At 43.3% G+C, this 25604-nt stretch overlaps 1 protein-coding gene across 1 annotated transcript in view; it reads right to left on the reverse strand.

Moving 5' to 3' along the window:
* Nucleotides 1-23775, reverse strand: part of LOC134574896 (pancreatic triacylglycerol lipase-like) — a 34658-nt gene extending 10883 nt beyond the window's left edge. Inside the window, exons 1-8 of the mRNA XM_063433944.1 lie at nt 23727-23775; nt 21712-21760; nt 21450-21604; nt 20836-20961; nt 20149-20283; nt 12981-13089; nt 9687-9806; nt 9423-9542 (exon numbers count right to left, since the gene is read on the reverse strand). Of these exons, the coding sequence (XP_063290014.1) occupies nt 9423-9542; nt 9687-9806; nt 12981-13089; nt 20149-20283; nt 20836-20961; nt 21450-21604; nt 21712-21760 (814 nt within the window). The 5' untranslated portion in view covers nt 23727-23775. The remainder of the gene's footprint in view (nt 1-9422; nt 9543-9686; nt 9807-12980; nt 13090-20148; nt 20284-20835; nt 20962-21449; nt 21605-21711; nt 21761-23726) is intronic.
* Nucleotides 23776-25604: the final 1829 nt, after the last annotated feature.

Genomic DNA, 25604 nt, shown 5'->3' on the forward strand with positions numbered 1-25604 from the left:
GTGAGTTGCAAACAAATGGTCATATTGTGAAAACTATCAGGACTATGGCTTAGCTGTGGACATTTTTAGTGGCAGCAGGGACAGCTGAACGTTTTGATATTGTCAGGGTACCTGTAGTCTCTACCTCTGATAAGAGGAGAGACTTAGACGTTTTCCCGTTCAGAAGGGCTGTTTCCTCCGTTCCTCGCGGTCCCTCCGGTCGATTACACGCCGGCCGCGAGGGATCCACGCCCTTTTATGACGTGACGCTCAGTAGCCGACGTCATGACGCCAGGCCGGCTCGACCTGTCACTCAAACCCTGAACACGAACCAGGACTCGTCGGGGGTGTGATTACCTCCTAGAACCGGGGTATTTAATAGAGCTTGCCGCATTTGCTCATTGCCCTGTCGTGGTTCTAGCCAGTCTAGTCACTCAGTGCTCTTGTATGTCTATTGTCTCTTTGGTTCTGACCCGGCTTGTTTGTATCACTCTGCTTATCTCTGTTATCCTTTGACCCGGCTTGTCTCTCGCTTACCTGTCTTCTCGTTCCCTCGACCTCGGCTTGCCTCTGACCATTCTCTACTTACTCCTTACGTTAAGTCCGGCCATTCTAAGGTCCAGTATACGTACCTACTACACTTTGTACTCTGCGTGTTGGATCCCTGTCCCGATCCTGACATTACGACAGGGCCAATGGATCCTGCAGGTATATGTAGTCAGCTTGGTCCTTCCGATCCTAGGTTTGACGCCATGGAACATAGAATGGATCAGATGGCCTTAGCACTACAGGCGTTATTATCTCGTCCTAATAACCCACCAGAAGAGATGCGTAATAATTCTATCTCCCCTGTAAGTTCAGGTTTAGAGGTAGCCACTGTAGGTGCCTCCTCTCGTATTACCCCACCTGTACGTTATGGTGGTTCTCCTGAGAAGTGTCGAGGTTTTTTAAACCAAATCAGTATCCACTTCGAATTACAACCCCGTTCCTATCCTACAGATAGGGCGAAGGTCGGATTTATTATCACCTTACTCGTTGAGAAAGCTCTGAGATGGGCCAATCCGTTGTGGGAAAACGATAATCCGTTAGTATATAATTATAATGCCTTTGTAGCTCCTTTTAGAAGAACTTTTGACCCTCCTGGTAGAAAGGTCAATGCAGCCAGATTACTGTTGCACCTTAGACAAGATAACCAAACTCTTGTGGAGTATGCACTAGAGTTCAGGTCCTTGGCGGCAGAAGTTAAGTGGAATGAACAGGCTTATATAGACGTATTTTTAAACGGATTATCAGATGTAATACTTGATGAGGTTGCTACTAGAGAGCTTCCTGAGAATTTGGAGGATTTAATTTCTTTTATCTCTCGCATTGATGAACGCTTAAGAGAGAGACAGAACACTCGAGATAGAACCTGTAGACCTTCCTTCAAACTAGCTCCCTCATTTCTAAGTCCTTAGATCAAAACCTTACCTTTTCCAGAACCTATGCAGATAGGCAATACTCATCTCTCAGAAGAGGAGAGACAGTACAGGAGAAGGGAGGGGCTGTGTATGTACTGTGGAGCCAGAGGTCACTTACGCCTAAATTGTCCTAATCGATCGGGAAACGCTCGCACCTAAGTTTCTCTAGAGGACAGGCCTTGAGTGTTTCTATTTTGTCCTCTACTCATAATTATAAAGATCATAGGCTTGTGCTACCCGTTTCCTTAACTTGGGAGAGGGGAGTAGTAGAGACTGTGGCATTGATAGATTCCGGAGCTGCTGAGAGCTTTATCGACCAAGTTTTTGTCACTAAACACACTATTCCATCTCAGTTAAGGGACACGCCCTTGGCCGTTGAGGCCATAGATGGTAGACCTTTAGTTGAGCCTGTGATTTTTCGTGAAACCATACCCGTTAACTTAACTGTTGGTATTTTACACGAGGAAGACATATCTCTGTTACTCATTTCATCTCCTTCTGTTCCCATAGTCCTGGGGTATTCTTGGTTAAAGAGACATAACCCTATTATTGATTGGGAATTAGGGGAGATAATCTCATGGGGTCAGAATTGTCAGGAGAAGTGTTTACAGAAAGTCTCACCGCTTTGCATAGTTAATGCATCCACTCAGTCTACCGACCCTACAGAAGTACAAATACCTCCACTGTATCTGGACTTAAAGGCGGTATTTGACAAAAAGAAGGCCGATACTTTACCCCCACACAGGTCCTTTGATTGTAAGATTAATCTACTCCCTGGTACCATGCCTCCCAGGGGCAATGTATACCCTTTGTCTACTAAAGAGAACTTAGTCCTAGAGGAGTATATTCGTGAAAATCTAGACAAAGGATTTATTAGGAGATCTTCCTCCCCTGCCGGGGCTGGGTTTTTTTTTGTTAAAAAGAAGGATGGTACACTGAGACCTTGCATTGACTACCGAGGTTTGAACAAAATAACCGTTAGAAATGCCTACCCGATTCCTTTGATTACCGAGCTCTTTGATCGTTTAAAGGGTTCCAAGATTTTCACCAAGTTAGATCTCAGAGGGGCATATAACTTGGTGAGGATTCAGCAGGGTCACGAGTGGATGACGGCGTTCAACACTCGATATGGGCACTACGAGTATACCGTAATGCCTTTTGGTCTCTGCAATGCGCCGGCAGTATTTCAGGACTTGATCAATGAAGTTCTTAGGGAGTTTCAACAGGACTGCGTTATTGTATACCTGGATGATATTCTTATACATTCTAGGGACATTGAGACTCACCACAGACAAGTCAGAAGGGTTTTGCGCAAACTTCTTCAACATGGCTTGTACTGCAAACTGGAGAAATTTAGTTTTGATCAGTCCCAGACAAACTTTCTTGGTTATGTGATTTCTGGGGAAGGGTTTAAGATGGATCCGGATAAACTCCAGTCCATTTTAGACTGGCCCTTACCTAAGGGTCTCAAGGCCATTCAGAGGTTTATTGGATTCTCCAATTATTATAGGCGCTTCATTAACGGTTACTCATCGATTATTGCTCCTATCACCAATATGACCAGACAGGGGGCTGACACTAAGAATTGGTCTACTGAAGCACTTCTTGCTTTCAAAACCCTCAAAGAACTTTTTGCTTCCGCACCAATTTTAGTTCACCCTGATACTACTCTGCCTTTCCTACTCGAAGTAGACGCCTCAGAGACAGGTGTAGGCGCTATCCTGTCCCAAAGGTTAGGTGTGGATAAACCATTACATCCATGTGGTTTGTTTTCCAAAAAGCTATCTGGCCCGGAGAGCAGATATGACATTGGTGACAGGGAACTACTAGCAGTTATCATGGCTTTAAAAGAATGGAGACATTTATTGGAAGGGACCTTACATCCTGTTACTATTTTGACGGACCACAAGAACTTGTCCTATATTGGGGAGGCCAAGCGATTGTCCTCCAGGCAAGCTCGTTGGTCTTTATTTCTCACCCATTTCAATTACGTACTTTAGACCTGGAGTTTCAATGAATGTCAATGGACTGCGTGAGTTGCAAACAAATGGTCATATTGCGAAAACAATCAGGACTATGGCTTAGCCGTGGACATTTTTAGTGGCAGCAGGGATAGCTGAACGTTTTGATATAAGATTTGTGTAGGTGGGCCTGAAAATGAGGGAGTGGTGGCAGTTTAGAAATCATGTCCTGATTTTTCAGCTTTTGCCAGCTCCCACTCTAGCTTTGCCATTCATTCCTATGGGACAAATTTCGCCACAAGAACGACGATATTCCGAGAACCATACGGCGAAACGTTCCACAAAGTAATAGCAATCCGATCGGGAACAATCTGCACGTTTTGGTATATTTTTGTCTATGTAGTGTAAAAACTGTGGGAGGAGTTAGGGTGGCAAATTTGGCTATAATAAGAATAATAATATATATGTGAGATAACAGTAAGTGGTTTTGCTTTGCAAGAACACTTAAATATATATGTGAGATAACATTAAGTGGTCTTGCTATGCAAGAACACTTAATAATATATATGTGAGATAACAGTAAGTGGTCTTGCTATGCAAGAACACTTATTAATAATAATAATAATAATATATATGTGAGATAACATTAAGTGGTCTTGCTATGCAAGAACACTTAACTAGGGGCTGTTTATGGTATACTATGTGTAACTAGGAGTCTGTTTATGGTATACTATGTGTAACTAGGAGTCTGTTTATGGTGTACTATGTGTAACTAGGGGCTGTTTATGGTATACTATGTGTAACTAGGAGTCTGTTTATGGTGTACTATGTGTAACTAGGAGTCTGTTTATGGTATACTATGTATAACTAGGAGTCTGTTTATGGTGTACTATGTGTAACTAGGGCTGTTTATGGTATACTATGTGTAACTAAGAGCTGTTTATGGTATACTATGTGTAACTAGGGGCTGTTTATGGTATACTATGTGTAACTAGGAGTCTGTTTATGGTGTACTATGTGTAACTAGGGCTGTTTATGGTATACTATGTGTAACTAAGAGCTGTTTATGGTATACTATGTGTAACTAGGGGCTGTTTATGGTATACTATGTGTAACTAGGAGTCTGTTTATGGTATACTATGTGTAACTAGGAGTCTGTTTATGGTATACTATGTGTAACTAGGGGCTGTTTATGGTGTACTATGTTTAACTAGGGGCTGTTTATAGTATACTATGTGTAACTAGGAGTCTGTTATGCTATACTATGTGTAACTAAGAGCTGTTTATGGTGTACTATGTGTAATTAGGAGTCTGTTTATGGTGTACTATGTGTAACTAGGTGTCTGTTTATGGTATACTATGTGTAACTAGGAGTCTGTTTATGGTATACTATGTGTAACTAGGGGCTGTTTATGGTATACTATGTGTAACTAAGAGCTGTTTATGGTGTACTATGTGTAATTAGGAGTCTGTTTATGGTGTACTATGTGTAACTAGGAGTCTGTTTATGGTATACTATGTGTAACTAAGAGCTGTTTATGGTGTACTATGTGTAATTAGGAGTCTGTTTATGGAATACTATGTGTAACTAGGAGTCTGTTTATGGTATACTGTGGCGAAACCAACTTCGCCACTGTGGGCTGGAGAAGCCTGGCTGCTAGCCTCCTGCCCGCTGACTATGGCCCCTGGACATATTGCACTTTAAAGACTATATTTGGGCATGTACTAATTTATATTGCTGCTACTGGCCCTTTAAAATCAGCAATGGACATTTTGGGACTACTGTCCCTTTAAGACTGTGAAGCATATCCTATTGTACTGCCTGTATATTGTATATGTATTTATGTATGCAGTTAACCTGGGTTATATATATATATGCAGCCTTCATCTGATTGTTCGGTAGAATCACTCCATTCATTGTATTGAGGAAACTACCGAACAACCAGACCACCCAGGATTAAGTGTGCCTCCAATTACCGTTTGCAACAATGTTGCAAACAGGTAATTGGCAATCCATGTAATGTGTTCTGTGTCCTCTGGTTGGCCGCCATTCAGGAAACCAACACGTGGCGGCGGCCATCTTAAACTACCGAACAGCGGTGTTTTGCCGTCGAGTGTCTGGAACTAAAATCGGACACTTGACTAGGCAAACACCGCTGAGACCTCCATACTTCCAGAAATTCGTATGGAAACTACCGAATGACCCGCCGTTCGGTAGAAAGAACCCCATAAACAAGGGAATTCATTCAAACCCTCTCCAGGCTCTATAACACAGGCAATTCGCCTGTTTTCATTCCCTTGTTTGTGACCGACCGCAGGGCCAAAATGCATGGAACTGTTTTCGGATACTTTACCCATGCGGTCGGTCAATACTTTAAAGTCCCATAACTTCCGAACCGTTTATCCGAATGGGCTGATTCTTGCATATGTTGTCCCCCTGAATAAGGGCTATCAGGGGATACCTGTTTTGGAGGTGTAGCATATGTATTTGGGGTACATCCAGGAATTGGGGAAAAAGGTGTACAGTATAATTGTGTTAAGTGTTAATCTAAGGGGAGGAAATGTGTGGGAGGTACATCCATGTGATTGGTTAATTTCATCCTCCCCCTGGGAGTGTCCTGTATGTACTTGTTTGTAATAAAAGCCAGACTGGGTGTCCCAGTCCACAGTTCCTGCTTAACCCTCAAAATGAAGTGTCGTCTCGTTCTTGGGGGGGATTGGATTGTAAGCTGACTGCCAAGAGTGTAAGCCGATTGTATGCTTTTCTTGTTCAGCTGTTCCAGTTCGGAGTGTTATTTCGTATCCAGATCGGGAGTGTGATGTTCTGCAGTAGCTGTGCCTGTCTTTAGAAAAGGGGATTATCGCCTAAACGGATTTTAACCCCTCATATGCTGAAACGGTCCGTTACATATACTATGTGTAACTAGGGGCTGTTTATGGTATACTATGTGTAACTAGGAGTCTGTTTATGGTGTACTATGTGTAACTAGGGGCTGTTTATGGTATACTATGTGTAACTAGGAGTCTGTTTATGGTATACTATGTGTAACTAGGGGCTGTTTATGGTATACTATGTGTAACTAGGAGTCTGTTTATGGTATACTATGTTCAACTAGGGGCTGTTTATGGTATACTATGTGTAACTAGGAGTCTGTTTATGGTATACTATGTGTAACTAGGAGTCTGTTTATGGTATACTATGTTCAACTAGGGCTGTTTATGGTATACTATGTGTAACTAGGGGCTGTTTATGGTATACTATGTGTAACTAGGGCTGTTTATGGTGTACTATGTGTAACTAGGAGTCTGTTTATGGTATACTATGTGTAACTAGGGGCTGTTTATGGTGTACTATGTGTAACTAGGAGTCTGTTTATGGTGTACTATTTGTAACTAGGGGCTGTTTATGGTATACTATGTGTAACTAGGGGCTGTTTATGGTGGACTATGTGTTACTAGGGCTGTTTATTGTGTACTATGTGTAACTAGGGGCTGTTTATGGTATACTATGTGTAACTAGGAGTCTGTTTATGGTGTACTATATGTAACTAGGGGCTGTTTATGGTACACTATGTGTAACTAGGGGCTGTTTATGATATACTATGTGTAACTACGAGTCTGTTTATGGTATACTATGTGTAACTAGGGGCTGTTTATGGTGTACTATGTGTAACTAGGGGCTGTTTATTGTGTACTATGTGTAACTAGGGGCTGTTTATGGTATACTATGTGTAACTAGGAGTCTGTTTATGGTATACTATGTGTAACTAGGGACTGTTTATGGTGTACTATGTGTTACTAAAGCTGTTTATGGTATACCATGTGTAACTAGGGACTGTTTATGGTGTACTATGTGTAACTACGAGTCTGTTTATGGTATACTATATGTAACTAGGGGCTGTTTATGGTGTACTATGTGTTACTAGGGCTGTTTATTGTGTACTATGTGTAACTAGGGGCTGTTTATGGTATACTATGTGTAACTATGAGTCTGTTTATGGTATGCTATATGTAACTAGATGCTGTATATGGTATACTATGTGTAACTAGGAGTCTGTTTATGGTATACTATATGTAACTAGGGACTGTTTATGGTGTACTATGTGTAACTAGGGGCTGTTTATGGTATACTATGTGCAACTATGAGTCTGTTTATGGTATGCTATATGTAACTAGGAGTCTGTTTATGGTATACTATGTGTAACTAGGAGTCTGTTTATGGTATACTATGTGTAACTAGGAGTCTGTTTATGGTGTACTATGTGTACTATGTCTATGGTGTACTCATATTATATATGAGATTTGGTGTATAATGGGGTGGAGCATGTATGTATGTATGTGTGTGTGGGGGGGTGAAGGTATGTGGGGAAGAAGTGTGTATGTGGGAGAAGAGATGATGTGTATGTATGCAAAGGTGTTCTCTGTGTTGGTGGTGTACTGTATGTGGGGAGTTCACTGTCTGTTAGGGTGTAATGTGTTGAGGGGGTGTAGAGAGTGGGATAGAAAAGAGCTTTACAATTTTTACTTCAATAATTGTTTAAAAAAAAAAATATTCCCCTTTCCCTGATTTTACCTTGTAGGGAGGGGGTGGCACAATCAGATCCGTGGTGGTTGAGAAGGCTGCCTATCCAACGGTTACAAGGGAGGTCACGAGATGAGAGGTATCTCTCTTGGAGCTCAAGCACTTACACAGACTGACCCATACAAACACATAGACTGACACCCCCTCCTCCCCCTCCCCCACACACACTGACCTATACACACACAGAGATTGCCCTACACATATATACACAGACTGACCCATGCAAACCCACAGACTGATACCCCCTCCTCCCCCCACACACACCCTCCTCCACCCCCCAAATACAAACACAGAGATTGCCCGATACACACACATACACAGACTGACCCATGCAAACCCACAGACTGACCCATACACAGACACAGACTGACCTATACACACACACACACACACACCCATACAAACCCAAAGACTGACCCATACAAACCCACAGACTGACCCATACAAACCCACAGACTGCCCGCCCACACAGACTGACCCATATACCCATATATGACCCATACACACACACACACACACACACACACAGACTGACCCATGCACACACACAGACTGACACCCCTCCCCCCCCCCACACACACACATTGACCTATACACACACAGAGATTGCCCTATACACACACATACACAGACTGACCCATACAAACCCGCAGACTGACCTATACACGTACACAAACTGACCCATACACATACACAGACTGACCCATACAAACCCACAGACTGACCCATACAAACCCACAGACTGACACCACCTCCCCCCCCCCACACACACACACACCTTGACCTATACACACACAGAGATTGCCCTATACACACACATACACAGACTGACCCATACAAACCCACAGACTGACCCATACAAACCCACAGACTGACCCATACAAACCCACAGACTGACCCATACTAACCCATAGACTGACCTATACAAACCCATAGACTGACCCATACAAACCCATAGACTGACCCACACACAGAGAATGACCCATACACACATACACAGACTGACCCATACAAACCCATAGACTAACCCATACACACACAGAGAATGACCCATACACACACAAACTGCTCCCCCCATACAGACTGACCCATACAAACACAAACTGCTCCCCCCACAAAGACTGACCCATACACACACACACACAGACTGACCCATACACACAGACTGACTCCCCCCTCCTCACCCCACACACGCTGACTGACTCCACCCTCCTCCTCCCACCCCCCTCCACCCAAACACACACACACACTAAACCACACACCACAACTTGTTTTTGTTATTTCTTTCTGAGCTGCCATTTACTTGGAGGTGAGAATACAGTGCAGATAAGCTGAGCTGGGTGCACAGTATTATACAACTTATACGGCACATGATATCATGGGATGAGATACAAATATAATAAACACAAAATGTTAAAGTCTCGAAAGTGATGATTTTACCATTCCAAATGTCTTCAACGGTTATACTTGGAATTTGAATGTTCTGTGGACATCCGGGCATGTGGATTCCACCGTTGGGAAAAAAATCCAAGTGGCCACTGGCCTGGTTTGTTCCAAATCCTGGAACAAATACAATCACAAAGTCATATTACTGATTAATTAGAGGGGAACTATTACATCATTACCCTATGGGGTGGTCAACCTTTTGCTCCATTCTATTTGAAACATATTAAGAACTTATATGGTTGTAATATTATTACCCACCTAAACTAGGAACCAGAGGTCCAGCATCAGTGTGAATGACATCAACAAGATTAGCGTCTGAGATATCCAACCTGACGGCTACAGGTGTGTTTTGGAAATATGGCTCAGCAGGGTCCAGACCTTGAGATGGAGAATAAAGAAGATAAATCATTTCACCTAGAAGCCTGCTGAAAACTATAGCTCAGAAACATCCATTCCCTCTCCCTAGACTCAGTCCCGAGGCTCACTAATTATGCTCACTCCCCTGGCTCACTATCCATGCTCACTCCCTGGGCGCACTCGCTAGACTCACTCCCCTGGCTCACTATCCATGCTCACTCCCTAGGCGCACTCCCTAGACTCACTCACCTGGCTCACTATCCATGCTCATTCCCTGGGCGCACTCCCTAGACTCACTCCCCTGGCTCACTATCCATGCTCACTCCCTGGGCGCACTCTCTAGACTCACTCCCCTGGCTCACTATCCATGCTCACTCCCTGGTCGCACTCCCTAGACTCACTCCCTTCGCTCACTATCCATGCTCACTCCCAGGGCCACTCCCTAGACTCAATCACCTGGCTCACTATCCATGCTCATTCCCTGGGCGCACTCCCTAGACTCACTACCCTGGCTCACTATCCATGCTCATTCCCTGGGCGCACTCCCTAGACTCACTCCCCTGGCTCACTATCAATGCTCATTCCCTGGGCACACTCCCTAGACTCACTCCCCTGGCTTACTATCCATGCTCACTCCCTGGCCGCACTCCCTAGACTCACTCCCCTCGCTCACCATCCATGCTCACTCCCTGGGCGCACTCCCTAGACTCACTCCCCTGGCTCACTATCCATGCTCATTCCCTGGGCGCACTCCCTAGACTCACTCCCCTGGCTCACTATCCATGCTCACTCCCTGGGCGCACTCTCTAGACTCACTCCACTGGCTCACTATCCATGCTCACTCCCTGGTCGCACTCCCTAGACTCACTCCCTTCGCTCACTATCCATGCTCACTCCCAGGGCGCACTCCCTAGACTCACTCACCTGGCTCACTATCCATGCTCATTCCCTGGGCGTACTCCCTAGACTCACTCCCCTGGCTCACTATCCATGCTTACTCCCTGGGCACACTCCCTAGACTCACTCACCTGGCTCACTATCCATGCTCATTCCCTGGGCGCACTCCCTAGACTCACTCCCCTGGCTCACTATCCATGCTCATTCCCTGGGCGCACTCCCTAGACTCACTCCCCTGGCTAACTATCAATGCTCATTCCCTGGGCACACTCCCTAGACTCACTCTCCTGGCTTACTATCCATGCTCACTCCCTGGCCGCACTCCCTAGACTCACTCCCCTCGCTCACTATCCATGCTCACTCCCTGGGCGCACTCCCTAGACTCACTCCCCTGGCTCACTATCCACGCTCACTCCCTGGGCGCACTCCCCAGGCGCACTCCCCTGGCTCACTATCCATGCTCACTCCTAGGGCGCACTCCCTAGACTCACTCTTCTGGCTCACTATCCATGCTCACTCCCTGGCCGCACTCCCTAGACTCACTCCCCTTGCTCACTATCCATGCTCACTCCCTGGGCGCACTCCCTGGGCGCACACCCTAGACTCATTCCCCTGGCTCACTATCCATTCTCACTCCCTGGGCGCACTCCATAGACTCACTCCCCTGGCTCACAATCCACGCTCACTCCCTGGGTGCACTCCCCAGTCGCACTCCCCTGGCTCACTATCCATGCTCATTCCCTGGGCGCACTCCCTAGACTCACTCCCCTGGCTTACTATCCATGCTCACTCCCTGGCCGCACTACCTAGACTCACTCCCCTCGCTAACTATCCATGCTCACTCCCTGGGCGCACTCCCTAGACTCACTCCCCTTGCTCACTATCCATGCTCATTCCCTGGGCGCACTCCCTAGACTCACTCCCCTGGCTCACTATCCATGCTCACTCCCTGGGCGCACTCTCTAGACTCACTCCACTGGCTCACTATCCATGCTCACTACCTGGTCGCACTCCCTAGACTCACTCCCTTCGCTCACTATCCATTCTCACTCCCAGGGCGCACTCCCTAGACTCACTCACCTGGCTCACTATCCATGCTCATGTCCTGGGCGCACTCCCTAGACTCACTCCCCTGGCTCAGTATCCATGCTCATTCCCTGGGCGCACTCCCTAGACTCACTCCCCTGGCTCACTATCCATGCTCACTCCCTGGGCGCACTCTCTAGACTCACTCCACTGGCTCACTATCCATGCTCACTCCCAGGGCGCACTCCCTAGACTCACTCACCTGGCTCACTATCCATGCTCATTCCCTGGGCGCACTCCCTAGACTCACTCCCCTGGCTCACTATCCATGCTCACTCCCTGGGCACACTCCCTAGACTCACTCACCTGGCTCACTATCCATGCTCATTCCCTGGGCGCACTCCCTAGACTCACTCCCCTGGCTCACTATCCATGCTCATTCCCTGGGCGCACTCCCTAGACTCACTCCCCTGGCTCACTATCAATGCTCAATCCCTGGGCACACTCCCTAGACTCACTCTTCTGGCTTACTATCCATGCTCACTCCCTGGCCGCACTCCCTAAACTCACTCCCCTCGCTCACTATCCATGCTCACTCCCTGGGCGCACTCCCTAGACTCACTCCCCTGGCTCACTATCCACGCTCACTCCCTGGGCGCACTCCCCAGGTGCACTTCCCTGGCTCACTATCCATGCTCACTCCCAGGGCGCACTCCCTAGACTCACTCTTCTGGCTCACTATCCATGCTCACTCCCTGGCCGCACTCCCTAGACTCACTCCCCTTGCTCACTATCCATGCTCACTCCCTGGGCGCACTCCCTGGGCTCACTCCCTAGACTCACTCCCCTGGCTCACTATCCATTCTCACTCCCTGGGCGCACTCCATAGACTCACTCCCCTGGCTCACTATCCACGCTCACTCCCTGGGTGCACTCCCCAGACGCACTCCCCTGGCTCACTATCCATGCTCACTCCCAGGGCGCACTCCCTAGACTCACTCCTCTGGCTCACTATCCATGCTCACTCCCAGGGCGCACTCCCTAGACTCACTCCTCTGGCTCACTATCCATGCTCACTCCCTGGGCACACTCCCTAGACTCAGTCCACAGACTCACTCTCCAGACTCGTTACCCAGGTTCTCTCCTTAAACACACTCCCCAGACTCTCTGCCAAGACTCACTAACAATGCACACTCCCCAGACTTACTATCAATACACACTCCCCAGACTCACTTCCCATACTTACTCCCAATGCTAACTGATTATGCTTACCTGTAATTCTTCCAATTCCTCTTTTCCTAGTACCAGCCTCTCCTGCAGCGTGGGCTCCCAGACTGTGGCCAATCAAATGGACATTGGCAGGGGCATAGCCAAAATTTTTCTGTTTATAGAAAAGTTACATCACAATTGTGGTATTGCTAAATACTAACAAGTTTCAGTTATAACTGGGTGTATTATTTGCTAAAATATGTAAAGCAAACATTCCTGGATACATATTCATGTCGTACGTCTGAGAGTGTGGTCTTGTGCACGTCTCCTGTTTGGTGTAAAACATTGTACTCTTATTGTGCATTTTTTCGGTGAAGGAGAAGGAACAGAAGGCAGCCCAGCTCTGTACGGTGTTTAATTGAACCTAAAATGTTGGGGGGTAACCATGCCTGTCATTACCATAGAGCATACAGAGCAGTGAATCTTGGAGTACACCTCAGATCACAAAGCCTGACACCAATTATGGCCCCTGTTTCCAGTGACCCAGATTACAAAAAGAATGAAAACACCACTTAATATGTCAAATATCCAGTGTAATCACTCTATGGAATATCAGAGGAAGAAGGGGACGGAGGCAACCCCAATCAGCTTTATACCTTTAACTATTCTATACCTCCAACTATTCTATACTGCCCACTGTTATATACCGCCAACTATTCTATACTGCCCACTGTTATATACCGCCACCTGTTCTATACCTCCAACTATTCTATACTGCCCACTGTTATATACCGCCACCTGTTCTATACCTCCAACTATTCTATACTGCCCACTGTTATATACCGCCACCTGTTCTATACCTCCAACTATTCTATACTGCCCACTGTTATATACTGCCACCTGTTCTATACCTCCAACTATTCTATACTGCCCACTGTTATATACCGCCAGCTGTTATAAACCGCCAACTATTCTATACTGCCCACTGTTATATACCGCCAGCTGTTATATACCGCCACCTGTTATATACCTCCAACTATTCTATACTGCCCACTGTTATATACCGCCAGCTGTTATATACCGCCAACTATTCTATACCGCCCACTGTTATATACTGCCCACTGTTATATACCGCCAGCTGTTATAAACCGCCAACTATTCTATACTGCCCACTGTTATATACCGCCAGCTGTTATATACCGCCACCTGTTCTATACCTCCAACTATTCTATACTGCCCACTGTTATATACCGCCAGCTGTTATATACCGCCAACTATTCTATACCGCCCACTGTTATATACTGCCCACTGTTATATACTGCCCGCTGTTATATACTGCCAGCTGTTATATACCACCAGCTGTTCTATACCTCCAACTATTCTATACTGCCCACTGTTATATACTGCCAACTATTCTATACTGCCCACTGTTATATACCGCCAGCTGTTATATACCGCCAACTATTCTATACTGCCCGCTGTTATATACCGCCAGCTGTTATATACCTCCAACTATTCTATACTGCCTGCTGTTATATACTGCCAGCTGTTATATACCACCAGCTGTTCTATACTGCCCACTGTTATATACTGCCACCTGTTCTATACCTCCAACTATTCTATACTGCCCACTGTTATATACCGCCAGCTGTTCTATACCTCCAACTATTCTATACCGCCCACTGTTATATACTGCCACCTGTTCTATACCTCCAACTATTCTATACTGCCCACTGTTATATACCGCCAGCTGTTCTATACCTCCAACTATTCTATACCGCCCACTGTTATATACTGCCACCTGTTCTATACCTCCAACTATTCTATACTGCCCGCTGTTATATACCACCGGCTGTTCTATACCTCCAACTATTCTATACTGCCCACTGTTATATACCGCCAGCTGTTCTATACCTCCAACTATTCTATACTGCCCACTGTTATATACCTCCAGCTGTTCTATACCTCCAACTATTCTATACTGCCCACTGTTATATACTGCCACCTGTTCTATACCTCCAACTATTCTATACTGCCCACTGTTATATACCACCAGCTGTTCTATACCTCCAACTATTCTATGCTGCCCACTGTTATATACCGCCAGCTGTTATATACCACCAGTTGTTCTATACTGCCCACTGTTATATACCGCCAGCTGTTCTATACCTCCAACTATTCTATACTGCCCACTGTTATATACCGCCAGCTGTTATATACTGCCAACTATTCTATACTGCCCACTGTTATATACCGCCAACTATTCTATACTGCCCACTGTTATATACCGCCAGCTATTCTATACTGCCCACTGTTATATACCGCCAGCTGTTATATACTGCCAACTATTCTATACTGCCCACTGTTATATACTGCCAGCTGTTATATACCGCCAACTATTCTATACCGCCCACTGTTATATACCGCCAGCTGTTATATACCGCCAACTATTCTATACTGCCCACTGTTATATACCGCCAGCTGTTATATACCGCCAACTATTCTATACTGCCCACTGTTATATACCGCCAACTATTCTATACTGCCCACTGTTATATACCGCCAACTATTCTATACTGCCCACTGTTATATACCGCCAGCTGTTATATACCACCAACTATTCTATACTGCCCACTGTTATATACTGCCAGCTGTTCTATACCTCCAACTATTCTATACTGCCCACTGTTCTATACCGCCAGCTGTTATATACCGCCAACTATTCTATACCGCCCACTGTTATATACCGCCAGCTGTTATATACCTCCAACTATTCTATACTGCCCACTGTTATATACCACCAGCTGTTATATACCTCCAACTATTCTATACTGCCCACTGTTATATACCGCCAGCTGTTATATACCGCCAACTATTCTATACTGCCCACTGTTATATACCACCAGCTGTTATATACCTCCAACTATTCTATACTGCCCACTGTTATATACCGCCAGCTGTTATATACCTCCAACTATTCTATACTGCCCACTGTTATATACCGCCAGCTGTTATATACCGCCAACTATTCTATACTGCCCACTGTTATATACCACCAGCTGTTATATACCGCCAACTATTCTATACTGCCCACTGTTATATACCGCCAGCTGTTATATACCGCCAACTATTCTATACTGCCCACTGTTATATACCACCAGCTGTTCTATACCTCCAACTATTCTATACTGCCCACTGTTATATACCGCCAGCTATTCTATACTGCCCACTGTTATATACCGCCAGCTGTTATATACTGCCAACTATTCTATACTGCCCACTGTTATATACCGCCAGCTGTTATATACCGCCAACTATTCTATACCGCCCACTGTTATATACCGCCAGCTGTTATATACCGCCAACTATTCTATACTGCCCACTGTTATATACCGCCAGCTGTTATATACCGCCAACTATTCTATACTGCCCACTGTTATATACCGCCAACTATTCTATACTGCCCACTGTTATATACCGCCAACTATTCTATACTGCCCACTGTTATATACCGCCAGCTGTTATATACCACCAACTATTCTATACTGCCCACTGTTATATACTGCCAGCTGTTCTATACCTCCAACTATTCTATACTGCCCACTGTTCTATACCGCCAGCTGTTATATACCGCCAACTATTCTATACTGCCCACTGTTATATACCGCCAGCTGTTATATACCTCCAACTATTCTATACTGCCCACTGTTATATATCACCAGCTGTTATATACCTCCAACTATTCTATACTGCCCACTGTTATATACCGCCAGCTGTTATATACCGCCAACTATTCTATACTGCCCACTGTTATATACCACCAGCTGTTATATACCTCCAACTATTCTCTACTGCCCACTGTTATATACCGCCAGCTGTTATATACCTCCAACTATTCTATACTGCCCACTGTTATATACCGCCAGCTGTTATATACCGCCAACTATTCTATACTGCCCACTGTTATATACCGCCAGCTGTTATATACCGCCAACTATTCTATACTGCCCACTGTTATATACCGCCAGCTGTTATATACCGCCAACTATTCTATACTGCCCACTGTTATATACCACCAGCTGTTCTATACCTCCAACTATTCTATACCTCCAACTATTCTATACTGCCCACTGTTATATACCGCCAGCTGTTCTATACCTCCAACTATTCTATACCGCCCACTGTTATATACTGCCACCTGTTCTATACCTCCAACTATTCTATACCGCCCACTGTTAAATACCACCAGCTGTTCTATACCTCCAACTATTCTATACCGCCCACTGTTAAATACCACCAGCTGTTCTATACCTCCAACTATTCTATACTGCCCACTGTTATATACCGCCAGCTGTTATATACCGCCAACTATTCTATACTGCCCACTGTTATATACCGCCACCTGTTCTATACCGCCAGCTGTTATATACCTCCAACTCTTCTATACTGCCCACTGTTATATACCGCCATCTGTTCTATACCACCAGCTGTTCTATACCTCCAACTATTCTATACTGCCCACTGTTATATACTGCCAGCTGTTCTATACCTCCAACTATTCTATACTGTCCACTGTTATATACTGCCACCTGTTCTATACCTCCAACTATTCTATACCGCCCACTGTTAAATACCACCAGCTGTTCTATACCTCCAACTATTCTATACTGCCCACTGTTATATACTGCCACCTGTTCTATACCTCCAACTATTCTATACCGCCCACTGTTAAATACCACCAGCTGTTCTATACCTCCAACTATTCTATACCGCCCACTGTTAAATACCACCAGCTGTTCTATACCTCCAACTATTCTATACTGCCCACTGTTAAATACCGCCAGCTGTTATATACCTCCAACTATTCTATACTGCCCACTGTTATATACCTACAGCTGTTATATACCGCCAACTATTCTATACTGCCCACTGTTATATACCGCCACCTGTTCTATACCGCCAGCTGTTCTATACCTCCAACTATTCTATACTGCCCACTGTTATATACCGCCATCTGTTCTATACCACCAGCTGTTCTATACCTCCAACTATTCTATACTGCCCACTGTTATATACCGCCATCTGTTCTATACCACCAGCTGTTCTATACCTCCAACTATTCTATACTGCCCACTGTTATATACCGCCAGCTGTTATATACCGCCAACTATTCTATACTGCCCACTGTTATATACCGCCAGCTGTTATATACCGCCAACTATTCTATACTGCCCACTTTTATATACCGCCAGCTGTTATATACTGCCCACTGTTATATACCGCCAGCTGTTATATACTGCCCACTGTTATATACCGCCAGCTGTTATATACCGCCAGCTGTTCTATACCTCCTACTATTCTATACTGCCCACTGTTATATACCGCCAGCTGTTATATACCACCAGCTGTTCTATACCTCCAACTATTCTATACTGCCCACTGTTATATACCGCCAGCTGTTATATACCGCCAGCTGTTCTATACCTCCAACTATTCTATACTGCCCACTGTTATATACTGCCACCTGTTCTATACCTCCAGCTGTTCTATACCTCCAACTATTCTATACTGCCCACTGTTATATACCGCCAGCTGTTATATACCACCAACTATTCTATACTGCCCACTGTTATATACCGCCAGCTGTTATATACTGCCCACTGTTATATACCGCCAGCTGTTATATACTGCCCACTGTTATATACCGCCACCTGTTCTATACCTCCAACTATTCTATACTGCCCACTGTTATATACCGCCACCTGTTCTATACCTCCAACTATTCTATACTGCCCACTGTTATATACCGCCACCTGTTCTATACCTCCAACTATTCTATACTGCCCACTGTTATATACCGCCAGCTGTTCTATACCTCCAACTATTCTATACCTCCAACTATTCTATACTGCCCACTGTTATATACCGCCACCTGTTCTATACCTCCAACTATTCTATACTGCCCACTGTTATATACCGCCACCTGTTCTATACCTCCAACTATTCTATACTGCCCACTGTTATATACCGCCAGCTGTTCTATACCTCCAACTATTCTATACCTCCAACTATTCTATACTGCCCACTTTTATATACTGCCACCTGTTCTATACCTCCAGCTGTTCTATACATCCAACTATTCTATACTGCCCACTGTTATATACTGCCACCTGTTCTATACCTCCAACTATTCTATACTGCCCACTGTTATATACTGCCACCTGTTCTATACCTCCAACTATTCTATACTGCCCACTGTTATATACCGCCAGCTGTTATATACTGCCCACTGTTATATACTGCTAACTGTTCTATATCTCACACTGTTCTATCAATCTAACTGTTCTATAATTCCAATTATTCTATACCACCAACTGTTCTATATCTCTAAACATTAAATGTCTTACATTGTTCTATAAATCCAACCATACTATACCTCTAACTGCTCTATAAATCCAATTGTTCTATAAATCCAACCATACTATACCTCTAACTGCTCTATAAATCCAATTGTTCTATGCCTCCAAACACTATATTCCTTAAATTGTTCTATAAACCCAACTGTTCTATACCTCCAAATGTTCTATACCTCCAACTGGTGTATACAGCCAACTGTTCTACGAATCCAACCATTTTACAGAACTAACCTTCTATACCTTCAATTGTTTTATATCTCCAATCATTCTACACCTCCAACTGTTCTATACCTACATCTGTTCTATATCTCAAACAGTTTTTTTTACCTACAACTGTTGTATACATTCAGCTAATTTATAAATCCGACCATTCTATAAATCCATCTGTTCTATAGTATTATATGCCTCCAACTGCTCTACACTGTGCTATGTGTAAACTTCCTCTCTTCCCCTCTCTATAGTGGGTCATGGCATGCTGGTTTATTCTTCATTCTTTACCGTTTAAATGTGAAAGAATCCAATAAAAGGACCCACAGACAATCTGATAGATATAGACAAATCAATGATCAATAACAAATGTAGAAATGACAGACATGCAGGCAGAACAACAGACATAGATACCAATAGATCAGTAACAGATACAAAGATGACAGACAGATTGACAGACATATGCCCGGATTGACAGATAGATGAGCAGACAAGTAGACAGACTGGCTCACAGAAGGACAGACAAAAACAACCAAAAGGACTGACAGACAGAAGGGTAGTGAGGGATATACTGTTATAATCTAGAGATAATTCTAAAGTTATTTTACCTGAAGAATGTCCACAAAATAGGCAACTTCTGCTCCCACAACACGGACGTTATTTGCCGCTTGAGAGTATTGAGTTCTTGATCCTCCGCTCCAATCCACAGTGATGCAGTTCACATCCTCAATTGTGAAAAGTTTCTGGAAAAATAGATATATAGTTAGGTTTTTTCAATGTTCACTCTGAACCAAGGCTAACCGGGTCAACCAGGAGGTGCAATTTCACTCCCATAATGCAACATTTGTGAGTGATCCAGCTATGAAGTTAATAATGTGATTTATGTGAGCTATGCTGGTTGTGCTATGAGACTCAGCTCCAAATGTTTAATATTCTGGTTTACAGCCAGGAAAAAAAAACATTTACAATGAAAATATTGCTCAGAAAAATTCTTTAATGTGTGAATTGTGAGATGTTCAAAGTGAATTTAAATATTTACAATAACATTTACAAATTAGAAAAAACAAAAAACGTATTCATGCTATCATTCAAGGTTTCAGTTTGGCTATTGTAGCTTAAAATGGGAAATTTACATTGAATTCCCAACAATATGAATACTTTAGTGAATATCTTTATACCTGGTAAATGTTGGGACAGAAATTGTGTTCAGTGTACATGTAGGCAGACCTGAGCTCACAGCCCATGGGATTCCCATGATGCATTTTGGTAGCGTTTGATAAGGGATACATTCTTACCCTGCAAATATCAGAAAGCCAACTAGCCTCTCCACTGTCAGTAAAGCCATGAATTACGAAACGCGTCTTCTTGGAGGTACGGAAATTCGAGGAGGAGATGGTGGATGGATTTATGGCACTGATTACCTGATAAGACATAAAGTTAAAATACTGTTAAAACCCAAGCATGTGATTGCCCCCTTACCCTGAGCAACTTAATGCTGCAATAATGTGTGTAATATCTTCAATTACTAGCTACATAATACTGATGAAGGCCACCAAGGCTGAAACAATCATCTGGGATTAACGTGTCTCTCATGCAAAGAGAGCTTGTCAGAATTTCCATTCTCGAGTCTACTGTCCTTGTGAGTGAGATCAGTCTACAAATTATATAGGCTCTGCCTGTAATGTCATAAGTGAGACCTGGTTGGAGACTTATCGAAGAGTAAGATAGTGAATTGTTGCCCTTTCTCAGAATTCAATGGCTCTCTGTCTGTTTGGGGGTTTAGAGCCACACTCTAGAACTTCACGATTCCATATTCTAATCCCCAGCCCAGGAAAATTATAGAGAATACAAATCAGTGATGGTGATGCACATTTATAATAATATTACAGTGAGATTTTCCTGCTTTTACCTGAAAACTGTTTTGGTTGCTTCTTGTAAAAAGCAGGAAACGAGTGTTAATCTTTTCCGAAGTCCATGGTAATTTGGTAATAGGTCTTTCGATGGTACCAGCCCATGGTTTGGCATCAGAAAAGCACCCAATTCTGTTGTAGCAGACTTCAGCCGCTGTAAAACACAGTAAAATGCTATAGAGTGACAAACAAAACGCACCACAAAATGAATATAAAGCATTATCAATGACATTAAGGGAAACAAAAAGACACAATTATTACCTTGTACAGCTCCCAGGACAAAGAAGAATAGGCTCCAGTTTAGCAACATCTATAGATAGAAAACATATTGTATAATTCTAAAATAAAATCATTCTGTTATATGTCTACTTTCTGATGATTATTGGTTGTTGTTTTTTTCAATGTTTGGCAAAAATAGCATTTATTAGATTTGCATCAACCCCCCCCCCCCCCCCCCCCCCCCCCCCACCCACATATACACAATATATAGAAAGCTTTGTTTGTTAAACTAAAGACATTCTGTAGGTCACCAGAGATGGGACAGACTAGTGAGTTTCTTGAAATATCAGTCTGTAATGTTCCATATAGTATAGATACCTGCGATTGCTGTACTTATTGTTTGTGTTTATTATGCCGATATGCATACTGTGTTTTACATTTTGATGGTATAAACCCATAAACACGGTATTTTGTAATTTTGTTATTTTAATCTCTCTATTTTTGTCACACTTGCTGTATGCGTATACCTAATGTTATTTCTGCTTCTGAAATGTTGCAAAATAAAATAAGATATGATACCATATAATATTTCAAATGTTTCAATCTCTCCAATAGTTTTCCAAACTATAAATGGAAAATAATTCTGTTACTGATGCATCACATGTTATATTAGTATTTCTAAAAAGAAAACACTTTTGTCAGTGGATTCAGAACTATCGCCAGTGCAGCTGGTGTGAAAACTCAGGGAGTCCGTTGGGTGGCCAATGCACATAGGGCTACCCAAAGACCATCTTTAATCAAGGGGAAAACAATAGAGGGGAGGGGGAGCCTGGACCAGAGAGGAGGTAGAGCCTGGACCAGAAGAATAAGACTCAGCCAGATGCCACTGGAACCCAGGGAAGCAAACCTCCTGCATGAAAAATGTATGGAAGCAGGAGGTGGTTAAAATGTGTAATTTGTGATCTTTGTGTGTATGTGCATGTGTGTGTGTGGTATCTATCTGTGTATATGTGTGTATGTATCAGTGTGTGTTTATATGTGCTATTTCTGTGTGTGTGTGTGTGTGTGTGTGCATCTTTGTGTGTGTTTGTGTATGTGTCAGTGTGTATCTGTTTGTATGTGTCAGTGTATATGTTTCTGTGTGCATGAGTCAGTGTGTTATGTGTGTCTGTGTATTTTTCAATGCGTATGTGCAGGGCAGTAAATGTGAATATATGCATACAACCTAGCACTCAAATGCCAACTTTACATACACCAATCACTGTCGTCTTATTATTTGAACCTTTTTGCCCTTGCACAGCTTTGAAATATTGTAAAAATAACACAAGCAATGACTGGCTATGAGTCTGCAGTCTGATCTCTCATTGGCTGAGCTGAGTACATACTCAGAATACGCCTAATAAGGACGCTGGTTCATAAAACGAGGGGGTGTTGCTAAAGATACAGGGTTGTGCTAAAGAAAAACTTTATTTTAGCAAAACTAAAGAGATTTGAACAGTAATAAAAACACAGCACAAGTATCAGGCTAAACCCTATTAAAACCTAACAAATCCAGTTATGTTATGTTGGTGCTCTGAGTGTTCCTTTAACCCTATTATTTAGGACAGTAATAGTAATAGTGATAACAAAGCTATTGTTTCAGGGTCTGCCTACATTGTAGCCATAAGTTACATTCTGTGCTGTAACATCACCAGGTCGCCAATCACAGCGAGGGGTGTTTTCATTTAGCTGAGCAGAAAGGTAAAGGAGAGGGGGTGTTTAATGAGAAGTCAATGAGGAGAGGATGTGTCGGAAATTTGTCGTTGATTCTTTGATTTGTGCACAGGTTTGGGCCCCTGGTCTTAATAACATACCCCATTATTGTCCCACCATGTCTGCTTTAAAAGTTCACATATAGTATTCTAAATTGAAATAATTCAAATAAAATACAGATGGACCGATAACGAAAACATTCTATGCAATTTCTAGAAACAAATGTAATAATATAGAAAAAAAAAGGGGGTCAAGGTATAATGAGTAATCCAATTTCTCAGGCATTCAACATTATAGTCACTTACCTTCGTGTCTTATATGGCAAAATCAGGTGCACAGTTATGAAGACTTTCAGAGTATATATAGAAGGTAAAGCATTGCGTAAACTAATGGGAGGGACTACACACCCCTAGTCCATTAATGATTAAGGGAAGTTTGATACGACTTGCTGTTCACTTGTTTGTCTGTCCGTGAAACAAGTATTGGGTAATGATGGGAAATAGTAAAAGTAACATCAATATAATCCTTCGTAGGTAGACTATTAAATTAATGAAATAACTCCTTTATAAAACCACAGGAGCTCCTTACAAAATGCTAAGATTTACCTTGAGATTAAAACCTGCACGAATTTCTTTCTTCTGGGTTTCATTCATATAATAAATCGAAAGAAAAATAAAAACCTCAATCGTGGGGCGAAAGTATAAACTCTCGAGTATGTGTAGATCTTGGTGAGTGCCGGTCTAAATGCACTGACTTTATCACTTTACACCATTTAGGAAATTCACTAACAGCTAAACAGTATGAACTCCCAAATAGTGAGCTAAAAGTTACCCAAAATATACCCAAATTACAGACTAACCGAACCGTGCATTGCCAAACCTGTCTGGGGGAGAGGGAATGTTCCACCTGTGTCAATAAAAAAAGAGGTGATCGATGGTTAGGAGCCGCTAAATGTTGATTTTATGCACAGATCAAGTTAGAAGTGAATATTTACATATTAGATATTTAATACATACATAATGTGTACAAATATAAATAAAGCAGGGTTTTTATTGGTTGCTTTTTCTCACTAGATCTGTGAAATGGCAGGAAGATGCTCAGTATACTGCCAAATGTATACACAACATAATTATAATATATATATTGCACCATGATGATTGGACCATGTTTGCTCCTTTTTGGTTCATTATTCTGATTCACTTCCTGATTCAACATTTGTCCGAGCCGAACTGACATCCAACCGAATTTGGAAAATGTTCTATCTCAAAAAAAAACTGATTCAGCAGAACCAACATGTTTCTTTCAGCTGCCATGATCGAGTAACTTTAATTGTGAACTGAACCCATATTTTAATGAATAATAAGCCCATGCATTACAGTAGCACAGATATCTCCAACATACCCAGTGTACAGATTTGCAAAGTGTTTAATTTTTAGGCCTATGGTTTTCTTAATTCAAGTTTAGTTGATAAGCTGTCTCTGAATGAGTACTAGAGTTTGGTGGATGGAACTCATTCTTCTGCTCTCCGTAGAAATATAAAGACACAATGAGCTACATGTGACCGAATACCCCTTCACTTGTTTTGGCATATTTCGAACATTGAAGTGTTAAGTACCAAAACCACAAAGGAAACAATTACTAGAATGCTCCAGTGGGTGGCCACCATTTTGTGCAACCGAACGCACGTTGTCGACAAAATGGAAGGCAGCCATCTTCTCTCCCGAACCCAGACAGCGGGACTTGGTCGTCGAGTGTCTGGAATTGATTTCGGTCAGGCACTCCTGCGAACGCCAGTGAAGATAGACCTGCTGCCCGTTCGAATTCCCGAAAACCTTTCCGAACGGCGTTCAGGAGATGTGACCTACCGAATGAGGGGAGAATTCTACACTAATCAGATTTCGTATGAACTGTGTGGTTTTCATACAAAAACCCCACAACTTCCCTGGAACTATTTTGGGCTTCGACCTCGTGGCAGACTGGTCAAAACTTCCACGTGATGGCAATCCAAAACTACAAAACTGATCTGAGTGATTTTTGGACCTGATGGGGTTTCCGTGGATTTCTGGGGTACTTTTGGATTGTTTGAAAATTGTTATGTGTTTCTATCCCTGGAGATAATTGAGTTTGTACAGTTCCTGACTCAATTATCTCTCAGGCACAAGGGAGGAGTTTTGTACATATAT

Source organism: Pelobates fuscus, chromosome 10 (assembly GCF_036172605.1).
Source record: "Pelobates fuscus isolate aPelFus1 chromosome 10, aPelFus1.pri, whole genome shotgun sequence".
Classification (NCBI taxonomy): domain Eukaryota; kingdom Metazoa; phylum Chordata; class Amphibia; order Anura; family Pelobatidae; genus Pelobates; species Pelobates fuscus.